Source organism: Ptychodera flava, chromosome 12 (assembly GCF_041260155.1).
Source record: "Ptychodera flava strain L36383 chromosome 12, AS_Pfla_20210202, whole genome shotgun sequence".
NCBI lineage: Eukaryota > Metazoa > Hemichordata > Enteropneusta > Ptychoderidae > Ptychodera > Ptychodera flava.
Window position 1 is genome coordinate 21,191,036 of NC_091939.1, and position 23,395 is coordinate 21,214,430.

General features: G+C 39.0%; 2 protein-coding genes across 4 annotated transcripts; both read left to right on the forward strand.

The window, feature by feature from the left end:
• Window positions 1–38: 38 nt before the first annotated feature.
• On the forward strand, window positions 39–13,193 carry LOC139145380 (dehydrogenase/reductase SDR family member 11-like). Of its 2 annotated transcripts, XM_070716508.1 has the most exons (8): window positions 59–195; window positions 5,599–5,771; window positions 7,955–8,164; window positions 9,538–9,632; window positions 10,529–10,658; window positions 11,097–11,192; window positions 12,662–12,727; window positions 13,013–13,193. In XM_070716508.1, exons 2-8 carry the CDS (start codon window positions 5,631–5,633, stop codon window positions 13,052–13,054), a joined length of 780 nt encoding a protein of 259 aa, XP_070572609.1. In that variant the 5' UTR covers window positions 59–195; window positions 5,599–5,630; the 3' UTR covers window positions 13,055–13,193. The 2 variants fall into 2 exon arrangements, with proteins under 2 accessions (XP_070572610.1, XP_070572609.1); XM_070716509.1 differs by lacking the exon at window positions 5,599–5,771 and having other exon boundaries at window positions 39–195.
• A 5,730-nt stretch (window positions 13,194–18,923) lies between these two features.
• On the forward strand, window positions 18,924–21,829 carry LOC139145384 (dehydrogenase/reductase SDR family member 11-like). 2 transcript variants are annotated; one of them, XM_070716516.1, is made up of 4 exons: window positions 18,924–19,093; window positions 19,492–19,587; window positions 19,851–19,916; window positions 21,616–21,784. In XM_070716516.1, exons 1-4 carry the CDS (start codon window positions 19,001–19,003, stop codon window positions 21,655–21,657), a joined length of 297 nt encoding a protein of 98 aa, XP_070572617.1. In that variant the 5' UTR covers window positions 18,924–19,000; the 3' UTR covers window positions 21,658–21,784. The 2 variants fall into 2 exon arrangements, with proteins under 2 accessions (XP_070572617.1, XP_070572616.1); XM_070716515.1 differs by having other exon boundaries at window positions 18,928–19,099; window positions 21,616–21,829.
• Window positions 21,830–23,395: the final 1,566 nt, after the last annotated feature.

Here is a 23,395-nt window from a genome sequence, read left to right on the forward strand (position 1 = left end):
CACATTTGCATACTTCACAAGTGAACGCCACAGCTGCTGCATATCGTGCCATACATGTCAGGTATGGAACGGTGGATGAACCGTGTCGCTCTGGTGACCGGTGCTTCAGTTGGCATCGGAAAGTAAATTTCAAAGGTTCTAGTTGAGCACGGAATGATAGTCTATGGCTGTGCCAGGGACGTTGACAAAATCAAGGTGAGTATTTGCAGCTATTTAGCATAATTTAGGCACTTGCTTCTGTGCTGTGCATATACGATAGGGCGTCGAAATCACATTAAATCCAAAGTCACTTGTAATCTATTCCGCTCTGGGACTATGCGCCCCATCACAGTCGCTCGTGAGCTATTCAGCTCTGGGACTATTCGCCCCATAGACGAGTGTACATAAGCGAGAACAAACCCTCGCTTATGTACACTCGTGTATGGGGCGAATAGTCCCACAGCTGAATAGCTCACGAGCGACTGTGGCCCCATAGACGTGTTTACATATGCCTGAGAAGAAGACTCAGGCATATGTACACACGTCTATGGGACGCATACGTAGAGCGGAATAGACCACAAGGGACTGTGATACAACTCACGGAGGGACTGTGATGAACTGTACTGTGACTGGCGCGATAAAAGGCTGATATCACGGTGACATTTAGACTTGGTTGAAGTCTATGATTTGTAAACGCTGGGCGGGGCACAATGCTTTGTGTTCTGCTCTCACATGAAACGCGTGAGTTGGGGTGACCTCGATGAGTGGAGTGAACGCGAGTGGAGTTTCACCCGGAATCACAGAATCTGGCAGAAACTAACTCACTACTGCGCAGGCTCAAAGGTAACGCGTCCGATCGCTACTCGGAAAACTTGACCTGGGCTGCCAATTTCAATTAGGTTGGTACGAAATAGAAGAAAAGACACAAGAGAAACTTTTACAAATGATTCACCTACTTGAACCAATTAAGGGACCGTTCAGTTTTTACGGTGGGGGGGGGGGCAAAATCCAGGGGGGGTCATCATAATTTTGGAATCCGCGAAGGGGGGGTCATCACTTTTTCACTGGTAGGAAAGGGGGGGTCACCACATTTTCAATAACATAATACCTACGATAAAGTTCACTTTATGCCATGGCCATGATTGACCCTCTTTACGGCGGGCCGCCTTTGGCGGCCCACTACAATAAATATACTTTATTACCCTGACCCTCTTAACGGGCAGACGCCTTTGGCGGCCCACTCCAATTAGGTTTACTTCATGCAATGGCCATGATTGACCCTCTTTACTGGCGGGCCGCCTTTGGCGGCCCACTACAATAAATATACTTTATTACCCATGACCCTCTTAACGGGCAGACGCCTTTGGCGGCCCACTCCAATTAGGTTTACTTCATGCAATGGCCATGATCGACCCTCTTTACCGGCGGGCCGCCTATGGCGGCCCACTACAATAAATTGACTTTATTGTAATACCCCATGACCATCTTAACAGCCGGACGCCTTCAGCGGCCCTGTTCAGTAAAGTTTACTTCGTGCAATGGCCATGATCGACCCTCTTTTTACTACTAGAATAAAGTTGACTTTACGTAATGGCCCATGACCCTCTTAACCTGAGGGCTGCCTTTGGCGAACCACTCCAATAAAGTTTACTTTATACAATGTCCATGGACATAAGTTGTCTATGGAAATTAAGTTAAAAATTGCCTTACAGTCGTCCTAATTAACAGACGTTTGCATGGATGTGGCTGAGAAGTTTGTGCACTGGCATCTCTGCTACACGAATAAAGTGCTCCGCGTACCGGAGTTAAAATCCAAACCGTGCAGGTAAATTTGACATATGGGTTTTGGTTATTTTTCAGGGGGGGGGGGGTCATCAAATATTTTCGTCTGACAAAGGGGGGGGTCATCTTTTTTTCGCGAAAAATGCAGGGGGGGTCTATATTTTTTTGAACACCGGCGACAAGATTTTGCCGGCCCCCCCGGCCGTAAAAACTGAACGGTCCCTAAGGTGACATAGTGATAAGGAGGGATTGAAAAGAGTGTAAAAGATGACAAATTCGCATTTCATCTTGGTAGTAGGCCTGATGTAAGATGTTTGCTCCACTTACCTTGCTCTCACATTCTTGGCAGATTGTATGTTTCAAAGCGTATAGTATGCGCTTACGAAGACCATAGAAGTAATCTGGGTCTAAGGACCTATATTAGAGAGATTGAACTCAAAAGAATGGAACATTAATTTATGAGTGAAAAACCTTAAACTTTTTCTGTAAGTTGTTTTCTTCTGTTGTGCATAAGCTTATTACAAATATTTACAGTTGAGAATATAACATGAAGTATGTCAATCCTCAGATTTAATAATCATTTATAATACCATATCTATGATCAGGTTATCGATTTAATTTTACTACTATACAGTGCTCAGCTATTCCCTCGGTATCTCTCACCGTGTCTGTTTTCTTTTCTTAAGGGCGAGAACTATGTGATTTATTTTTGGGGGATGGAGGAAGTTTGTTGTGACAGCAATTTTTTCTGTCGTTAGTCCAACATCAAATCAATTTGTCCATATGCATATGCAGCCTATTATTTACTATTCGGAAAGACTGCCAAGGCAGTACTATGACACCACATCATCGCTATGCAATATGTACAACTATAGTTGTAGTTTCCGACGATCTGTGCTACAACCGTGCGAATTTGGCATAAATTCTGAACGTCATTCAGGATTCAGTGCGGTTTGGTGCTTATATAAGTACACAATGATGACAGAAATATTAATTTTTTTATCAACAATGCTCATATTTATAAATTTATTGATAACATTGACACTTTTTATACTATGAATGATACTGTTTTCTGGCCTTTAGACATGGTTCAAGTCGGTGAATTTTTAAATAAATAACATTATTTTCAATAGTTTCTCTTCAGTGTGTCTCTTCTATTTTATACAAATCTACTTGAACTTTGGCAGTCAAGGTCAGATTTTCCTGACGATCGAACGCGTTACCTTTGAGTCTGCGCCGCGGCAGTCATAGCCTTCACCCAACTCAAAAATTCACAAATCACGGACTTGAACCAAGTCTATCTGGCCCTATGTCATAAAGCCTTGACAGGCCGCTATTATGTCCGTTCTGTTTGTCAAGTAATTTATAGTAAGCATAATTTGCTACAATGAGCAGTGAAAGTTCATTTTATGTTGAAGTAATTTGTAAGGCAGTCGCTTGGGCCAAGAAAAATAAAAAGTTTGTTTCTCATCCTAGACATATTTCAAAAGTGATGCGGTGACGGTTTTTTTTTTACTCTCAATTTTTTTTATTCTTCAATCAACAAGAACGCGGAAAAAACTTGAAAACAACATAGGAATGCACGCAGAGATAAATGCACAGCAGTGTCGCTCTATTATTTTTGTATAGCAAGAGTTCTGCGGTTTGACTTCATGACAGCGTAATATAACAGTGAGTACACTTCCGAATGGAATGTTAGTGTCAATTATTTGCTCACGTGTTGACACACGTGGGCATATGTCGCAGCGATGTCTGTGTGTCTGTGTGTCTGTGTGTCTGTCTGTCTGTCTGCCCGTCTGTCTGTGTACTCAATATCTCAAAAAAGGCTCATCAGATCAGAATCAAATCTGGTACATAGATTCAGTTTGCAAATGGCAAGAACTGATTAGTTTTTGGTGGGTGTGGCTTGCTTACTTTTTGCTCATTTGCATAATTAATGATTTTAGAAAAAACTGATATATATTGACAACGACTGCACACACTTTGATGAGATTCGCTACAAATGTTGATCACATTTGCGGTGTGTACTCAATATCTCAAAAAAGGCTCATCAGATCAGATCAGAATCAAATCTGGTACATAGATTCAGTTTGCAAATGGCAAGAACTGATTAGTTTTGGTGGGTGTGGCTTGCTTACTTTTTGCTCATTGCATAATTAATGATTTTAGAAAAAACTGATATATATTGACAACGACTCTGCACACATTTGATGAGATTCGCTACAAATGTTGATCACACCAAGATATATCAGCTTTGAAAGATATTAAGGGGTGACCTGAAAGATAATTACTAATTTGCATGTTTAATGAAATTTCCTAATTAGGAGTATATATCTGGATTTACTCGATCAAAATTGACAAAACTTGGTATGCATATTGAAGATACTATGATTTAACGTTATTGAAAGTAATTAAGCATTTTACTTCATCCAAATCCTAATTTGCATATTTAATGACCTTTTGAAATTAAGGCTATATATTTGAAGTTACATGACCAAAATTGATGAAACTTGCTTTTTACATTAAAGATACTATGATAGAATATGATTAAAGGTCATTAAGCATTTTTACATCAGCCAATTTCTAATTTGCATATTTTATGAACTTTCCTAATTAGAGGTATTTATCTGAATTGACGAGACCAAAGTTGATGAAACTGGCTATGCACATTAAAGATACTATAATAGAACATTATTGAAAGTCATTAAGCATTTGAAGTTTAGCCAATTCCTTATTTGCATATTTAATGAACTTTCATAATCAGGGATATTTATCTGTATTGACAAGACCAAAGTTGACGAAACTTGCTATGATACGACATTATTGAAAGTCATTAAGCATTTTTACTTCATACAGCTCCTAATTTGCATATTTAATGAATTTTTGAATTTAGGGATATATATTTGAATTTACATGACCAAAATTGATGAAACTTGCTATGAACATTAAAGATACTATTATGTAGGCTAACTTTATTGAAAGGCATTAAGCATTTTTGCTTCAGCCAATTCCTAATTTGTGTATTTAATGAACTTCCCTAATTAGGGATATATACTTGGATTTATTTGATCAAAATTGGCATGACGTGCTATGTACATTGATGATTATACCAGGTTATATCACTATTGGAAGTCATTTCGCATTTAAGTTTTCATGTCAGCTAATTTATAGTTTGCATATCTAATGAGTATTCAAAGTTTGGAATATATAGTGTGAAGGACTTGACCAAAGGCAATTACACTTGCTATATAAAGTGGTGATACAATGACAGCAGTCAAAGAAATTACATATTTCAATACTTAATGACCTATAGAGTTTATCTGTGGTGAATTATGCTCATTATGTTGATCATAATACTTTCAATGAAGTTGCAAACATGTGGCAAAGGTTCAAATTTACACATACATGTAACTGCAATATATAATGAAACACGTGAGCATTTACAGTTCATATCTGGTTTTCTATACGGCTCTTTTTATACAGCACTGTGTTATGCACTATCGTCGCCTATATTTTGTTTTTATTCTTTTTGTTTTATTTCCTCATGAGCAGAAAAAAGGTTGACGTAGCTGGTCTGAATTGACGCGCGCGACGATGAGAAACAAACTATTTATTTTCCTTGCCATTTATGGGTGACCAAGTTCTACAGTCATAAATCAACTTTTGTATACCAGTATACCATGAATACATATACTCTATATGCCGCCCTCTATCAAAGAAAGAGAATAACGGGGAGGGGGTATGATATACGCCAGTACCCAGTCCAGAACGTCCAACAGCTACTGTAATCGAAGACCATTGAACAGCACACATACTACATTTGCATTACTTCACAAGTGAACGCCACAATACTGCGTATAGTGCCATACATGTCCGGAATGGAACGGTGGATGAACCGTGTCGCTCTGGTGACTGGTGCTTCAGTTGGCATCGGAAAGGAAATTTCAAAGGCTCTGGTTGAGCATGGAATGATAGTCTATGGCTGTGCCAGGGACGTTGACAAAATCAAGGTGAGTGCGTTTCAGCTGTTTTAGCATAATTTAGGCACTTGCTTCTGTACATATACGATAGGGCGTTGAAAACACATTAACTTCTATGGCATACTATTTACAGCTATACGTTCTGCTTGTTAATATTGGTACTCCTAGGTTTAAATATTAACTACTGTGACTGGCTCGATAAAAGGTTGACATTAAGGTAACATAATGATAAGAAAGAAGGGATTGAAAAGAGTGTAAAAGATTGTAAATACGCATTTCATCTTGATGGTAAACCTCGCTCTCACATTCTTGGCAGATTTTTTGTTTCAAAGCGTATGCGTCAGATAGAAGAAGTTTGTGTCTAAAGACCCATACGAGAGAGACCGAACTCAAAGGAGTTGAACTTTATGAGTGAAAAAGTTTACTTTACCCTTGACCTCGCGTGCCGTTTGACAACCGACACCCTGATGCCATGTGATTGGGTGATATTACTGAAAAACGTATACATACGCCAGTTTTCTCTTGCTTTCTTGATGCCAGAAAGGCTTTAGATAGAGTTAACCATTGGTCTATTTTTAAAAAAAATAATTGATTGAGGATCAGCGCTTTCCATTGCTACGGTCACAGTGGTGGTATCGTAATCAGACATTCTATCTAGATGAACTTCTGCCACCTCAACAACGTTTTGTGTCTGAAATGTGAGTTCGTCAGGGACGTATTCTCTCCCCAAGGTTGTTCGCAGTCTATGTAGACGATCTCAGTTACATTTTGCAAGGGTCAGGTGTGGGCTGCCAGATAGCAGGTAATATAATCAACCATTTGCTCTACGCAGATGGCATTTCAGTGGTTTGCCCTTCCGTTAAATCACGTAAGAAAATTGATTAAGATATGCGAACTGTATGGAAATTAGAAAGTAACTCGAAAGTGCATCTCTATGGAAAGTTGCTCACGTTTGTAACAGTAAAAAGGTATATAGTGTCGTCTACCGGAAATGACAATGATGACATCCAGAGACAGCTGAAGTGTATGTATGCCAGGGCAAACTCTATTATCCGTAACTTTAGTCATTGTTCGTATGAGGTTAAAAATGTTCTTTTCGGAGCTTTCATGTACAGTGTATCTGGATTGACTGTAGTGTAAAACATGAATACTATGCGAGTTGCGTACAATAATTCTAAGAGAATCATCTGTCAACTTTAATCTGCCCGTGGTTTTAGAAACACCTGTGTGCAGAGGAGCATTCTGAATTTTACTTCACTTCAACGCCAAGCTCTTTGTAAATTCAGGGTTCATCTGATGGAAAGTGAGAATGCTTGATTCTGACTCATTGCTGTTGTCATCCCTTTGGATTCATTTTAGAAATGCAATATATAGATCCTTTTTGTATACGTGTTCTTTTATCACTTTTTTACTTCTTCGATATAGGCCCATGTGTGCCTGAAAATGAATAAATAAATAGATTTTTTCTTTTTGGTAGACCGTCGACAGGCCCCTATGCTTTTTATTTTCTATTATGGTATAGTCTCTTACACGTACGGTGGGTGGGAGTGGGGGTAGCAAACGTAGTGACGAGGGCGCTAGTCGGGAATGCCGAAGGCATGACTGCGAACGCCGATGGCAAGAGGTAGGTCCTTGACTCAGCCGTGTCCATTGTTACTGCAGCGACGTAAACGGCACAAACGACAGTCTACTTTTTTTGCTAACCTGTTTCGGGTTCAGTGCAGTCGAACTCCGGGCTACAAACTTTATTTTTATCCGACATTTTGTTCAATATTGGTCCATTATCATACTTCCAATCGTCTTCATTGTGTCTTTTCAAGTTCCCCCTATCAAGCCCAGAGTATTTAGAATTCCACCCCTCCACATACCCTTAATTGTTCAAACTGCTCCCTCAATACTCCCATCCTGGAGATGTCTGTTAACACTGCCTTGTATGGGGCTTTCAAGGTGTGCCACGGTCTTGCAGAGTGAAGGGCTTCACTCACGAAGTTCGAGACGAAAACACTGTCGTATACTAATACAAAGGGAAATACAAATGTGTATACGTTTGGACATTCTGTCGCAACACTGAAGTCTTCGCAGCATACAGTTATTTGGCGATAAAATCGGGAATTGGTGAGTCATAGTCTACCTAATATGATTTGATTTTGATGACTGTATATGCCTCAGTTTAAATTTGTGCCAACTACTATATCGACATTTTCACTTGACAGAGTCATTCCGAGGAACTGAAATCACAGTCTGCCAAAGGATCACTGCATGCGGTCAAGTGTGACCTCAGAAACGAAGAGGAAATTCTCTCAATGTTTGCCGAGATCAAGAGAAACCATGGAGGTGTAGACGTGTGCATTAACAATGCTGGCCTCAACTTTCATGGAACACTACTGAATGGTAACACTAATCACTGGAAAAATGTTCTTGATGTGAGTCTCAGACAGTCTCAGACTTATCGTGCGTTTAATTAAGTAAAATGCTATGCGATCGATGTGTGTGTTTGTGTGTTGGGGGCGCTGAATAATTCATGTCATAGTCTATGGTATTCTGTGATTTCCTGCAAGTATACCGTTACAGACATGGTGAAGTTCCTGCTTCATTTCGATGCTGTGTAGGGATACAGTTGTACAATATATAAAATAGCGTGTGTATGAGAGAGAGAGAGAGAGAGAGAGAGAGAGAGAGAGATGGGGAGGCACTGTTCACGTGGCGGTTGAACTGCCACTTCATCCCTGCAAACTTGTCATATTTTGTGCACGCGTTTTGATCACTATTACAATCTATATTGAAGAAGCGTCCTTGTGAATACTTCAAGTGACTGTGGAGAGCTCTGTTGGCTAGATTTGCTGAATGTAAGGTTGGAAAATGACTTTCTGGTTCTACCACTGAATGACAACCCTGGACAACAGAATATTTCCTAAGGCTTGGTGAAGCTAAGGCTATTGTTTTCATCATAGAAGTTGTAAAAATGTTCGTCCCCAGGGGCAGGGATGGGGTTAGGAGTGTCTTGGTCTTAGCATAGGGTTCTTCTTGCTATGGTTTATTTTATTTCAATACGTTTGACTATGATATGTGTTGCTAATAACGATTTATACTACCAGCCTTTGGTGTCTTGGCCTTATGTTAGCTCTGGTTTTGTAACAATTTCTTTTCTCCTTCGCTGTGCCACGTATTTGTCCTTTGAGTATCTTACTCGAAGTTTTCTTACTTTGTTGCGTCTATTATCTGATGCGTTTGATTGCCTTATGCGCCAAAGCAAGCAAGGATAAATTACTAATATGTGCACGCTGTCACCAGATTAACACCGGATTAACTTTGACGAAGTCAAAAACATACTAAGACCCCGTCCCTTCCCCTTGCGACGGACATTTGTACAACCCTATGATGAAAACAATAGCCTTCACTAAGCCTCTGGGAATGTTCTGTTGTCCAGGGTTGTCATTCAGTGGTAAAACCAGAATGTCACTTTCCCACCTTGTCTTGGAATTCACAAATCATAACATCCCGTTCTTGATATATATGGCATTTTAAAGAGTGCCGTATTGCAACAGGGAGCGTTTCTATGTACCAGCGCCAGCATTCCATTCACTTTCAATGCTAGTACCTATCCTTTTTTGAAAGAGCTGCACATATCATTCCCCAAGAAGTTGACGCATGAGGTCTGACAAGCCTCAAATTTCACTTTCCAAAAGCAACTGCGCATTATGATTGTCAGCGATAAGCGTTCAGAGGAGATTTCAGGGTTTCAAGCCCAAGCTCAGGTTCCAAGCTTAATAAGTATTGTAATATTCGTTCCCGGCAGGTAAATGTCTTGGCGCTGTCAATATGTACCAGAGAGGCGGTAAAACAGATGATGGAAAGAAACGTTGATGATGGACACATAATTCATATCAATAGGTAGGTGCACGAGGCTACAAATCCTTGGTCTGACAATGACAACACTCAACTAGGCGAAGACCTGATCGACTAGGCCATTGGAATTATGGTAGCTGTCAAAATAGCTGGGAATATCTGAATTAAAGTTAACAACAGATTAGAAATATGGCAATACTCGTGGTGAGAAAATGCGGACGCAAAATTAAACTGCAACAGCTTGCATGTGATAATAAGTAAGAAAGTGAAAAAATGAGTAAGTACGTACGTTCAGAAAGACTTTTGAGATAAACATGTTTAAGTTTGTGACCTATCTCCAAAGATGAGTATGCCTTGGCTACTGAGACAGAGGTTCGGAATAACATGTCAAATTGGCAGAATAACATGCAAATCATAGCATACGCCTTATGTGCCACAAGAAAAATCAAAATATCAATGCAAAGAAACAATCATCGATGGAAATATGCAGCTGTGAGAGTTTGTTACATCATGAAGCTTAATAATGTGTGAATTACTAGACTTAAAGACTATACAGCGAGAAGCTTTTGTTAAAGTATCACAGCAAGCTTTATACTTAGAGAATTAACTTAACGAGAAAACAAGAACTTCAATGATTAGGATACATAATGATGGCGGTTACTGTATGTATCTTTCTCGCAATGTCATGAAAATTTGACATCATCTCCTCCATTCGCACATATCAAATTTTTTGCAATTTCATATAGATTTAAATTACTAAAAATGTGAATGATGTGAATGAGAGCTCTTCATGACAAGATTTCACCCAGAGCAAAAGTTGTTACACATTGCCTCTCAATATATTGTTTCTTTCCTAAATTCAGTCTTATTTGAATATCATTACAGATAACACAAAGATAGCGTCATCATGAATGTATTGTAAAATGCTTTCTGTTTCTCAGCCTGTCCGGCTATAGAATTACACCGTATGCAAGGACTCATTTCTACGCCGGCACGAAATGCATGGTAACCGCTCTGGGTGAATGTCTGAGACAAGAGTTGCGAGAACTCGGATCTCACATCAGGGTTACTGTGAGTCATATCAAATTTTTAATTGTTTTATGGAATCAATTGTATGTTCACTTTTTTGTCAAACAAGAATAGCCATGGAAATATTGTCAGCGACTTGGCAGTTCAACATTGCTGTTATAAGTTTCCAGACAAGCGAACGAGAGGCCATATCTAACTGAGCCCCATTTTGAGTTGTCCACGAAAACGGCTGAACATTGATAAAAATTAATACAGTAAAACCGTCTTCAATGAAATCCAGCATTTTTATGTGTAGGCCTAATTGTTGGCCCTTTCTTTTCATTTGGAGACGAAATATTCGGACCAACTTGTCTCTAATTTTTAATTCTGTAGATCAGTGATTTACATGTTACTTTAACGTTTTAAATACGAAAAGTCGCTGTACCCAACCCGGAACATCATGAACACTTTCCCTTTCCGTTTCTATATTTTACGGTGCAGCGCCTTTCGCCAGCCTATGTGCGTGACACGGAGCTGGTTATACGATCGAGTGGGGGAAATGAAGAGCTTGTGAGGAACCTAAACGCTTCTGAAAAGGCAAGTGACTGCCATCGCATTACTTTCTTGAAAACCTTAACCCTACTAATACTCAAGTGTTGGCCCTTCACCTCGCTTACGTCGATCAAATGAAAAAAGTCTTCGATCAAATGAAAAAAGTATTCTTCATGTGCCACGGTGTAACCTGCAAACGTATGGGAAACGCTCCTTCTCAAGATGTGCTCCCGATTTGTGGAACAGTCTTCCGTTGGAACTTCGCCAGTCACCTACGTTGATCACCTTTAAAAAGGGCTTGAAATCGCATCTCTTTGAGAGAGCGTTTTGATTTTTGTGTTCTTGATCAGCGCCTTAGAACATTACGTCGTAATGGATTTTGGCGCTATATAAATGCTTTTGATTTATTGATTGATTGTGGGAGCGAATCTAATCATTGTGCGATGGTCAATACATTCCAATGAGATATAATCCGGCATGGAGACCCGAGGGTAAAATTGGAAAAGAACGATACTCATTATGAAATGGTTAAATAACTAGCAAAAAAAGTGAAAGACAGGTGGCTTCTGTACCAGTCTAACTCGAACTTGCTGTTCACAGAATTCAGTTAAAGGTATACAGTCACCAGTAATCTTAATATGCCCATATATGGTCAAAGGGGCGTTCCTTAGTATTCAAAATGCCTATGTGAGGAAGCTGTTTTTTCAAAGCGGCCACCCGCTTAAAATCCGTGATTGGTTAGATTTTCTCTTTCCATGGTAACTGTGGCAAAATTGGAACAGGTGACAGTATACCTTTAAAGGGATACAGTCGTCGGGAACTGCGCTCAGAGATGGTACGGAATCCATACGACCAATGTAAACACTGTATCCAAGGTACAATGATGATTGATGAAAGTTAAAACATGTCTTTCATAATCTACATCGTATAAATTAAACGTCGCAGCTATGCTAGATATCGAGCTGGAAATACATTATTTTGTAAACAAGAAACTCGTACAGGCGAAGTTCCGACGATGGTTTCACTTTAAGGAACTACGCGCTTCGAAATTAAAAAATAATTAAAACTTTTGCCCTAAGAAAAGTTTGGTACTACAGAAACAAATTACATATTTCCGGACACTTGACATCCAAAATGGCAGCCTTCAATGCATGTGTTAACTCGACGAGGAAAACTTAAATTTTCAGTTTTCTCAAAAATAACCTATTGAAAACTTTATCAACTCCCATAGTTTCAAAAGGACCCGAAATAAAAGGTAGACCAAAAAGCTATTGAAAAAGTTTAAGAGTCCGACGTAACTTCTGTCCCCCAAGGCGTATTCTACCCAAATCTTTCCAAGAGAGGCGAAAAATTCAAAATGGGTGACGCCTTATTTTTGAAAATCGAAGAAACGAAGACTTTTTTACTTTCGAAACCATCAATCTCCCGGATACCTCTATATCGTTTATTTTTCGATGAATGGTACATACGACTAAAAATGCATGATGTCGTCATTTCAATTTTTCCAACTCCAGGCATTGGAACTAGCAGATGTTGCCGATATGGTGGTGTATGCTTTAGCGGCTCCGCCACATGTGGAGGTATGTAGGGACTGAGGGATGAATGTTAATCGTATAGCATTATGGAAGGCCTAATAATCTTATAAATGTCCTACCAACTGTGGGTTTAGCCTGTACATCTCGCAGTTATTGCATATACATGACGAAAACAAGGAAAGAAAGATACACTTCATGTAATAAACCATGTTGATATGACGTTTCGAAAGTACCCTTGTGTTTGGTTAAAAGTAAAAGCAAAAAAAGCTTGCACCATGAATCAATCGTAAGTGTATAGTTATCTGCCATAAATGCCTATTTCATTTTCAGATAAACGATATCCTGGTCAGGACCACGGAACAGAAGAGCTGAGTGAAGTCCTTAGCTACTGAGACCTATGTTCCAAGAAATATTGTAGTTCAAACGCATGCGTCATTCAATTGCATGATCAGCTTACAGATGGAAGATTATGGAGTATCTAATATGGAACAATGAACTGTTTGATAGCAACCACCTCTTCACAACAATAGTAGTTAGGCCAAGGAAAATAAAAAGTTTGTTTCTCATCCTAGACTTATTTCAAAATGGCCTTATTTGGCCTTAAGCTTATGTATGATAGGTTGAAGTTAAAACTAATTTTATTAGGTCAGGTTGTATGCGCCTCGAATCTTCAGGCTCAAGGAACCCTGTAAACATTCTCTATATAGGATCTATATAGGATCCCGGTGATCAATTTAAGAAAAACAATTATCAAGAAGCCATCGATGACTAACATCCAAAACCGCCGCCATACCAGTGCTAACTCTGAGAGGAAAATTAAAGTTTTGATTTTTTACAAAAATAAGACGGTGAAAACTTTAGTCACTCCAGTAAATAACTGTAAATTGAGTCCACACACAGGCAGCTTATCGACAAAGTATTGTTTAAAGTTTGAGAATCAAAATATCTGTCCCCGAGGTCCAGTGGTTTGATTTACCAACAGATATATCGCTAATCACACTCTGTTTGTCAATAGCGACAGAAACGGTATATCATTAAGGGTGGCAAAAGACCAGCAATTTTTCTAACGCATTCACTTGGCTACCTTCAAATAATTTACTTTTCTGACTTTCTCAAATTGTACTTCCGCAAAGGAAATACAAACATATCTGATCGGTGCAGGCTGTTTGTCTACTTCTTTCCGTCTTGAGCGTTTGTAAGGCAAGCGCTAGAACAGTGGGGTTTGTGTGTTTTTGACAATAAACCCCATACGTTTATATCCATTTTAAGGAGTTCTCGAAAGTGATTTGCGGCGTCTCAGAAGGTTGTTGGTCATCGGTTGGCTCAACATCATTGGAACTAATGAATCATTGCAAGACAAAACAGTCAATCAGCTAAAACTTTCCGAGCCGATGCACATTGTTCCAGACTTAGTGACAGCTCTAAAAAAATGTCTATTTCGTTCATACGATCGTTGGTATGAAACTGTGAATTGTCAATCGTATGGGTTCCTATATGTTTTTCAATATGCAAATACGCCATTTTCTTCGGCCAACCCGCGTGCATTGCACAGATACACAATCCTGGTAAGCGTACAGCTTTTTACTTTGGTTACACGTTTTTATTTCCGTTATCATCTTTTTCAATATGTAAATCAATTTCATCACAGGATTTTTTACGTCATTTTGAAATTGCTTCTTAATTTGCTCCCAACGCTCGTTTTAGTTTTCCTTTTTTATCCCAATATATTTTATACATTGTTTAGCCCGTCTTCCTCATTTAAGTCTCGGTGTCAATAATATTTCATAAAACTCTGAAATCCGAAGCTTGACCCATTTATTGAACTCAATGTACTTCAAGCTCCGGTTTTCATGTTTTGGCAGCACACACGCGCTGTATAGCTGGACTGATCTTTCAACAAGTGCTTGCTAGTCAATGACTTGCCTAGACCCTATACATCGCTTACGGCCTCCTTGCCTCCGACCCCACCCCGTCTAGCCTCGAGGTCCACTTTAAGAGCCGTAGCATAAAAAACAGCTCATTTGAAAGTGAATGACTGTACATTCAAATTTCGTAACAATTCTGTAGACAGATCTTTACTGTATCGTGATGGCATCCACTTGAGTGTCAAAGGAATACGGAAATTGCTTGAGAATGCACAACTCGGCTAGATGTTTATCCCCGGTAAATCATTCAATCAACGCAATGAATACTCGAGAATGACCAATGTCAGTAATCGACCAAGGCCTCCGAGACCACACCCAGGTAATCAGCAACCCGTAAGTTATCAACATAGGAACAACATCGGTGATAACATAGACAGGTACGCGCCCCGCCAGCGAAACAGTAATCAACCGACTGTTAGATGTTTCGACTGTGGCACTTCAGGACATGTTAGAACCAGGTGCCCATTGCGTCGGGAGACAGATCAGCGACGTTTCCATTCTAACGTCAAGTGTCACAATTGTGGCGAAGAGGGTCATGTGAGCAGAGTATGCAGACACGGGATTTCAATCACTTGCTGGTCCTGTGGTTATCCCGGTCACAAGGCAAACGATTGCCCTACAGCATAGGAATCGGGCCAAGAAGAGTGTGCCGTCCAATCTGAAGTCATGAATATTCAACCGTCGTCGCGTAATACGTCTCTGGACAAGTTGTATCTACCCTTTCACAATATCACCACAGGTAAAGGTTTGCGCATTGCTAATTGGAATATACAACACATTACCAACAAGATTGATGAACTACGCCTTTTACTTTGTCATAATAAGAGACCTTTTGATATTCTTATTTTAAGCGAAACTTTTTTAAGCGACTTGAACCAAGACTCCAACTTTGCGATTTCTAATTACGTCATTTGTAGAAAAGATCGTCCTAATGGTATGGGCGGCGGTCTTGTAGCTTACGTAGCCTCTGATGTGCATTTCATACGGAGATTTGATCTTGAATCCAATGATGTAGAAGCGATTATCCTCGAGGTAATCATATATCATGCTCGCCCTCTCCTGGTAATGGGTATTTATCGACCACCAAGTTCATCCCTTTGTGTTGACCGCAAAATCGAATCTGTTATTGAGTCGGCTCAACTTTAAAATAAGGAAATGATTGTACTGGGGATTTTAATATTAACCTTCTTGCATCGAATGGGGAGAATCACTATTTATACAGATGTATGATGTCATTGAACTTTGAACAACTTGTGAATAGTCCTACCCGGCCGGTTTCTGGTTCTCTTTTAGACCATATCTATGTGAACTACTAGTATCCCCTTCATATTTCTTCTGTGTGTGTACCTGAAGTAGGTCTCTCTGACCATTACCCTATCTGTGTAATTAGACGCCATAACAGTAATTGTGGTGGTACTGGTGATCATATATATATGTTAAGCATAGACAATATTGTAATTTCGTTCCAGATAATTTTACCAGAGACTTGAACTCAGTCTCCTGGCCTTATGTTGACAATATGAATGACATCAACGGCACTTTCAATGAGTGGATTAATTCCTTTAATTCTGTTTGTAACAACCACGCCCCCTACAATGTCAGAAGAGTTAAAAGGCTAAAACAGCCACCATGGTTCTCTACACATATTTTAGATCTCATGCACGCTAGGGACTTCAATCTTGTCAAGGCTTCCCGTTCAAATTCGCCTGATGACTAGCTCCTTAAAAAGTCTCTTAGAAATAAGGTTGTTCACACCATTGCCTCCGAAAAACGTCGTCATTATAAAAATGTTTTTACAGAAAATTCCAGGAATTCTTCGGTTGTGTGGCGTACTGTTAATGAAATACTGTCCCAAGGAAACTCCACATCCCAAAGTCCCCGTATTGTTCACAATGATGTATTGCTGTCTGACAATAAGGCCATCGCAAATGCGTTCAATACCCACTTTACAAGTATTGTAAATAATTATCGCCAAAGTGTTCACACTGAGCCAGACTTTAGTCTGATTGAAGCATGGGTAACTGAGCAAATGGATCCTGCCCCTGCTACTTTTCAAATTCCACCTATTTCCTGTAGTTTTGTTATGGATCAACTTTCTTCATTAGATATCAATAAGACCGAGGGAAACGACAACATTTCCCCGAAACTTCTCCAAGTTGGTGCTGCCAGCGTTGCTGATTCTGTCACGAAAATATTTAATTTGTCAATTGTAAATGGTTCGTTTCCGAAATGTTTTAAATGTGCTAGAGTTGTACCAGTTCACAAGAGTGGGTCAAAACAACTTTTGAATAACTACAGGCCCATTTCCATTCTGCCTGCTTTATCGAAGATTCTTGAGAGGCATGTTTACAAGAGTTTCTATGATTATCTTCAAACAAACAATCTTTTGATCAGCTCACAGTCTGGTTTTAGACAATTTCATTCATGCCACACTGCACTTCTTAAGCTTACAGATCAACTTTTAAATAATATTGATCTGGGTTTGTATAATGGTTTAATGTTTTTAGATCTATGTAAAGCTTTCGATCTTGTTGATCATCAAATTCTCATTAGAAAGCTTTCTATTATGGTGTCACTGGTTCCTCTTTAAGCTGGTTTCGATCGTACCTCACAGATAGGAGTCAGTTTACCAGCTACTTAGGGGAGAAATCATATACTTTACCAATTGTATGTGGAGTACCTCAAGGCTCCATTTTAGGACCACTTTTATTTCTGATTTTCATAAACGACCTTCCTTTGTGTCTAAATATGTGTAACTTAGACATGTTTGTTGATGATCAAACTTTATGTGTATCTGGGGATGGTATTGATGAAGTTGAAAAAACAATTCAGGACGATGTGCTACCTATCTCTACCTGGGTTAACAACAATGCGATGTCCATCAATACCACGAAGACAAAGAGTATGATTGCAGCGTCAAAGCCGAAGGTTAAAAATTTAAAAGAGTCAAATGTAACAATTAATGTATGTATAAACAACTGTGAGATTTCGAATGTTTTCAGTCACAACCTTCTCGGTATTGAGATTGACAGTACTCTAAGTTGGGATAATCATGTAAATAAGTTGTGTAAGAAATTATCTATGAGAATAGGAGTCTTGCAAAGGCTGCGTCCTTTAACTCCTCATAGTGTCCTTATTTCAGTTTACAATGCCACTTTTCTCTCTGTTTCGATTATTGCTGTACTGTTTGGGGAAATACCACAAAGAGTAATTTACAAAGAATTTACAGGCTTCAAAAGAGAGCGGCCAGGGTTATTTTAGGTGTTGACATTACAGTTTCTACACGTACACTTTTCTCTCGCCTTCATTGGCTACCCATTGACTTTCGAATTGACTATTTCATTGCTGTAATGACCTTTAAAATCTTGAATGGGCTTGCACCTGATTACTTACACCAGTTCCGTTATATCTCTGACGTGAGTAATATTAATACCCGTAGTTCTAGTAACAGGAATTTATACGCTCCAATTTTCAAAACAGCTACGGGACAGAGATCGTTCATTTATCGAGCCACAACGATTTGGAATAATATTCCTATTTCAATCCGAAGTGTTGAAAGACTATCGCAGTTCAAATCTCAATTGCGCAATTTTCTTTTTCAAAAATTTATTAATGAGGGTTCATCACTGGATTCAATGCTTTAGTTGTATCTTTTCTTTTTTTCTGTTGATGTATAATTAATTACTCTGTATTGATTTGTTGCTTTCTTGACGAGGGCTCTGATGTAAATTACAATTCATTTGTAACTCAGATTACCCTCTATAAATAAAGAGTAATAATAATAATAATAGTAATAATGGTCTCCAGGAGAGACGATGATGTCACTGGCGTCCCTTTGAAAGTCAATCAACCCAAATGTTCCTCACGTGGTTGGCCAATGATTAAATGGGTGTTGCTCATAAACTAGCTCATAAACTGAACTTTCTCTGTCTATATGAGCTGTTTTTATGCTACGGCGCAAAAAGTGGACCTCGAGGCTAGACGGAGTGGGGTCGGAGGCACGGAGGCCGTAAGCGACGTACAGGGTCTAGGTCAGTCAATGACAAAACAGCAACCAAATCATCAGGATTTCATAATTTTGTGATCTTTTCACTTTTCACTATATATTCGAATTCTAAGATCCAAACTTTTGATCAATCGATCTTTGCCAGTGCATTGATTCATTAATAACAGACGAAATTTCAATCCAAACAGGGATCAGGAACATTTGACGCAGCAGAGACTATATCATTCACGATCACTTGTTTTATGATTGAAAATGGACGCATCAAAATATTTTTTATAGTATACATTGTACACAATATCAATTAAATGAGCAGCAAACTTGTGATGCACTGTGAATTTTTTCATTTGACACTTCAGTACGCTCAGTTGGTCCCCTTCAACAGATCTAATGGCCAACTTCTACGCGGCCACTAAATGCATGGTTACCTCTCTGACCGAAGGTCTTAGACGAGAATTGCGGGAACTTCGATCCCACATAAGGGTAACGGTAGGTCACTTGTTTTTGGAATGTGGTATTAGGCCTAATGGCACATTCAGTTTTCCTTTAAATTATCTTCGTGAAGAGAGGGATTTGTTTAATTAAGACACATACCATAACATTTTTACTGACAGGAATGATAAGGGGACAGCGGAGAGTTTAGGCGAATATGTACTAGTTTTCCCAGTGTATATTTGCTTTTTCTAAATCCTCGTGATTGAAACAAGCCTGTATTTAACATGTAGCCTTCTTGAATGTAACAGTGTGCAATCGTATATTATGACCCGTCAAGTGGAAAAGCAGCAGAAAGAAAACTTCATTATACTTGCATACTTAGATTTAAAGTAACGTTGCCTATAACATGAACAGTTTCTCATTCTTTTCAATCTTGCCTGTTGCAGAGTATTTCGCCAGCCGCTGTGAGAGACACGGAAATTACTCTTCGTGCCAGTGGAGGAGATGAAGAATTTGTTAGGAAGAAATTTGCTTCTAAACCGGTAATGATTTTGTAAAGCGTTGCGGGTAACCAAGTAACTCCATATCATTTTGAAATACATCTCAGCCAGCGTTATTTATCGTTAAGTTGTATCTAACATAGTAGAGGCTGTTATTCATGAAATGGAGTATTCTAGGATACACTAACTGAATTTCCCCTGCGACATTTTTATATACAAAAAACACTACCAAAATCTAATTCCTTACCAAAATTTATAAGGCTAACAAAGATACTAATTTGTAATTATACCATTTTAAACTCCAGGCATTGGTACCAAAGGATGTTGCCGACATTGTGGTTTATACGTTAGCAGCGCCACCACATGTGGAGGTACGGTTTACAAATGTTGGGCTCACTACCTCACTTTACAATACGCATGCCACACTCTTGAAACGCTGACTGAGTGTACCGTGCCGTGCACTGTGCAAATACCGGCCACCGGCCACTCAATCGTCATCCTTCTTGCAGGATGCATGAAACTTAAGTAATATAGTTCTTAAGTAATATAGTTCGAGTGGTTCTGTCTGTGGCCTCTCAGCTTGGCGACTGATGCCGTATGTTGTGGGTTCGAATCCGATTGAAAACTATCCGTATTTTCTACCCTGGGTAGGTAACACTGCTGGTGGACAGAATTGTCCCCGAGGTTATCGTTCGCCCAGTTAAAGCGATGAAATTCGTTTCTTCGCTTCGATAAAGTGTGTATGTGCGATGTATGATAGTGAGCATGCGTGCGTGAGTGCTTCACGAACTCTACAACGTGTTGAGCGGTCTCAGTCAGAAAAATGTAACAACTTAGCCGGCTATTGAACCACTCTTTTTTTGGGAGTGGAGATTTAGCCGAGTGGTTCTGTCTGTGCTAGGCGACTGATGCCGTATGTTATGGGTTCGAATCCGATTGAAAACTATCCGGATTCACTTGAAGTAATTTGTTTATTGATAACGCTCTGCTTAGCATCGAGCACTGTAATTTCCCTGGAGGACATCTGGATATATATATATATATATATATATATATATATATATATATATATATATATATATATATATATATATATATATATATATATATATATATATATATATATATATATATATATATATAACTGATAACACCTTCAAGACGCGCTACACTAATCGCATGAAATCGTTCCGTAACGAGAGATACAAAAACGACACCGAGTTGTCAAAATTTGTATGGAACTTAAGAAATAAGGGCCAAGTCTTTGACATTTCATGGCCAATCATTGATAAAGCATTGAGCTACTCTAACATGAACAAGCGATGTAATCTTTGTATATCAGAAAAGCCGCACATTATCAATGCTGACAAATCTACACTATTAAACAAACGCTCTGGAGTTGGTTTCAAAATGTCGCCACCAAAACAAATATTATTTATCGAATTTTAACACCACCTACAAATAGAATGGTTCGTCCCAATTATATATGTAAGAGTGTCGAGCCAGTAATCCTTTCACTCTATCTGAGGATTGCAAGATGCATGAAACTTAAGTAATAGATTTCATTACTTTGTTCTTGAAGTAATCTGTTTATATATATATTATATATATATATATATATATATATATATATATATATATATATATATATATATAAGTATTCAGTATAATATATGTATATATATAGTCTTGCAAAAGTTGATAGACGCAGAGAGACTGAATATATATATATATATATATATATATATATATATATATATATATATATATATATATTCTTGCAAAAGTTGATAGACGCAGAGAGACTGTATACCAATACTCATTCTTAATACCTGGTAGCATCACTTATCGGTGCTCTTCTTTTAATCTATACCTGTTCAATCATCTCATGGACATGATGATTTTCATTGGCAAGTGTATTTAGTCGATTTCACCTCTAGCACTATCAGCTGCGGTAAATAGTATGATCATGATGTAAATTTCTGACAGAGCATGTTGTGTTCGTGGATGACAAGTGAAAATACTTGCTGTGAAGCTGATGTCATCGTATTGACTTTTGATCTCTTTCAGATCAATGGTATCATCGTACGAAGCATTGCTGTGAAAACATGAGTGAATCTCAGAAAAGCCACAACGGCAAAAAGAAAATCTGGGTCGGTGTGTGCAGATATAGCAGGCCACTCACTGGGGTCATTACAAATGCCGACAATTTTCAGAATATCAGCTACATGTTTTTAAACTCTATTAGCCCCAGAATAAAACTATTAGATTTCCTGTTTACCTGAGCGACTTATGAAGTTATATTCGTGTGGTTTATATGCGTAACTTTGGTATGATGAATGATTATTTGTACGTTTAAGGTGCACCATAGACTATAGAGAATGGAGACACATGGTAAACTTAACACCGCTTACATATTTACCCTGGCCACAAGTGGAACTCTTTGGTAGACGTGGCAATCTGCATAACCATTAATATTTTTATGTCGTGTTCAGAACTTTCGAAGTACACCATCCTGCTTTCATCCTGCCCATAAGTCGGCCCATACAGAGGGAAGTTGAAGACAAATCAACACAGCATTAATAGTACATCTTAGTGACATCATATAAAATCGCATTGTATTGTGCGTTAACTGGAGTCATTTCATCTTAACTGGAGTCATTTCATCTTAGTCCCATCCTATAAAACGGTTGTATTGTGCGTTAACTGGAGTCATTTTGTGTGGTTACAAGCGGTCTATTATGAAAACCATCCACGTGTGATGACTAATATAACATATCTCAGAGAGAGAGAGAGAGAGAGAGAGAGAGAGAGAGAGAGAGAGAGAGAGAGAGTAGTCTAAAAACCCTGTATTTTTCTTGCTTCTCAGACTTTGTACGTAGGACTAAAATCGATGAGTATTGGGTAAAAGCGATGATGAGAACGTCGAAGTGGTGTACCGGACCTACCGGTACTCTTCCTTATTACTTATTCATCGCATTGCAACCTTCGTTTAATTTCTTGCGGTTTATATTTGAAGTCAGATTGAAATCTTGCCATTTCTTTCTGCACACGTTTCCGAACAATCCTTTGAACGTGACGTCAAGATATACATATGGACACCAAAATATTGCTTCGCTTTGTGTTTGACAATGTAAAGATAAAAGTGTAATACTACAATAGCAATTCACACATTCCTACATTTAGCCTAAATCAATGGAATGAGTTGACGATACACAGTGTTGCATTTTTGCACCCTAAAGCACCTTGTACCAGCACTTCTTCAGTGGAACAAAGTTCGCGGAATTTCAGAGCTTTTACTGAATGGTTTGTGCCTGACCACAGTCCCTCGTGGGCAATTCAGCTCTTGGACTATTCGCCCCATAGACGGACGAGTGTACAGAAGCGAGAAACAACCCAAGTCTGGAAACAAAATGCTATAAAAACCACGCCATGTCACATTCCGTGTCCGATTTCACTGTGAAAATTAGCAAGTTCATCTATCATGCAACCGTCGATCGTTCCCTATCATTCTAAAATTTCATACCTGATACTTTATCTAATTCAAAAAACGCTCGTTTCGTGTGATTTTCGGCCGAATTCGACGAACACCTCGCCAAAACCTGGGGGTGAGCAATATTCCGGTCACCTCACAGTGGACGTTGGGCACCTCCACTTTACTGACGTTAGTGCCGCGTACCCATGAGGGGTGACTGGAAGGTTGTTCATGCCTTATGTTTTTGGCGACGTGTCTTCTGAACTCGGCCGAAAATCACACGAAAATTCATACCTGATACTTCATCTGCTTACAAAATGCTCATTTCCTGTGATTTCGGCCGAGTTCGAGAGACACCTGGCCAAAACATAAGCG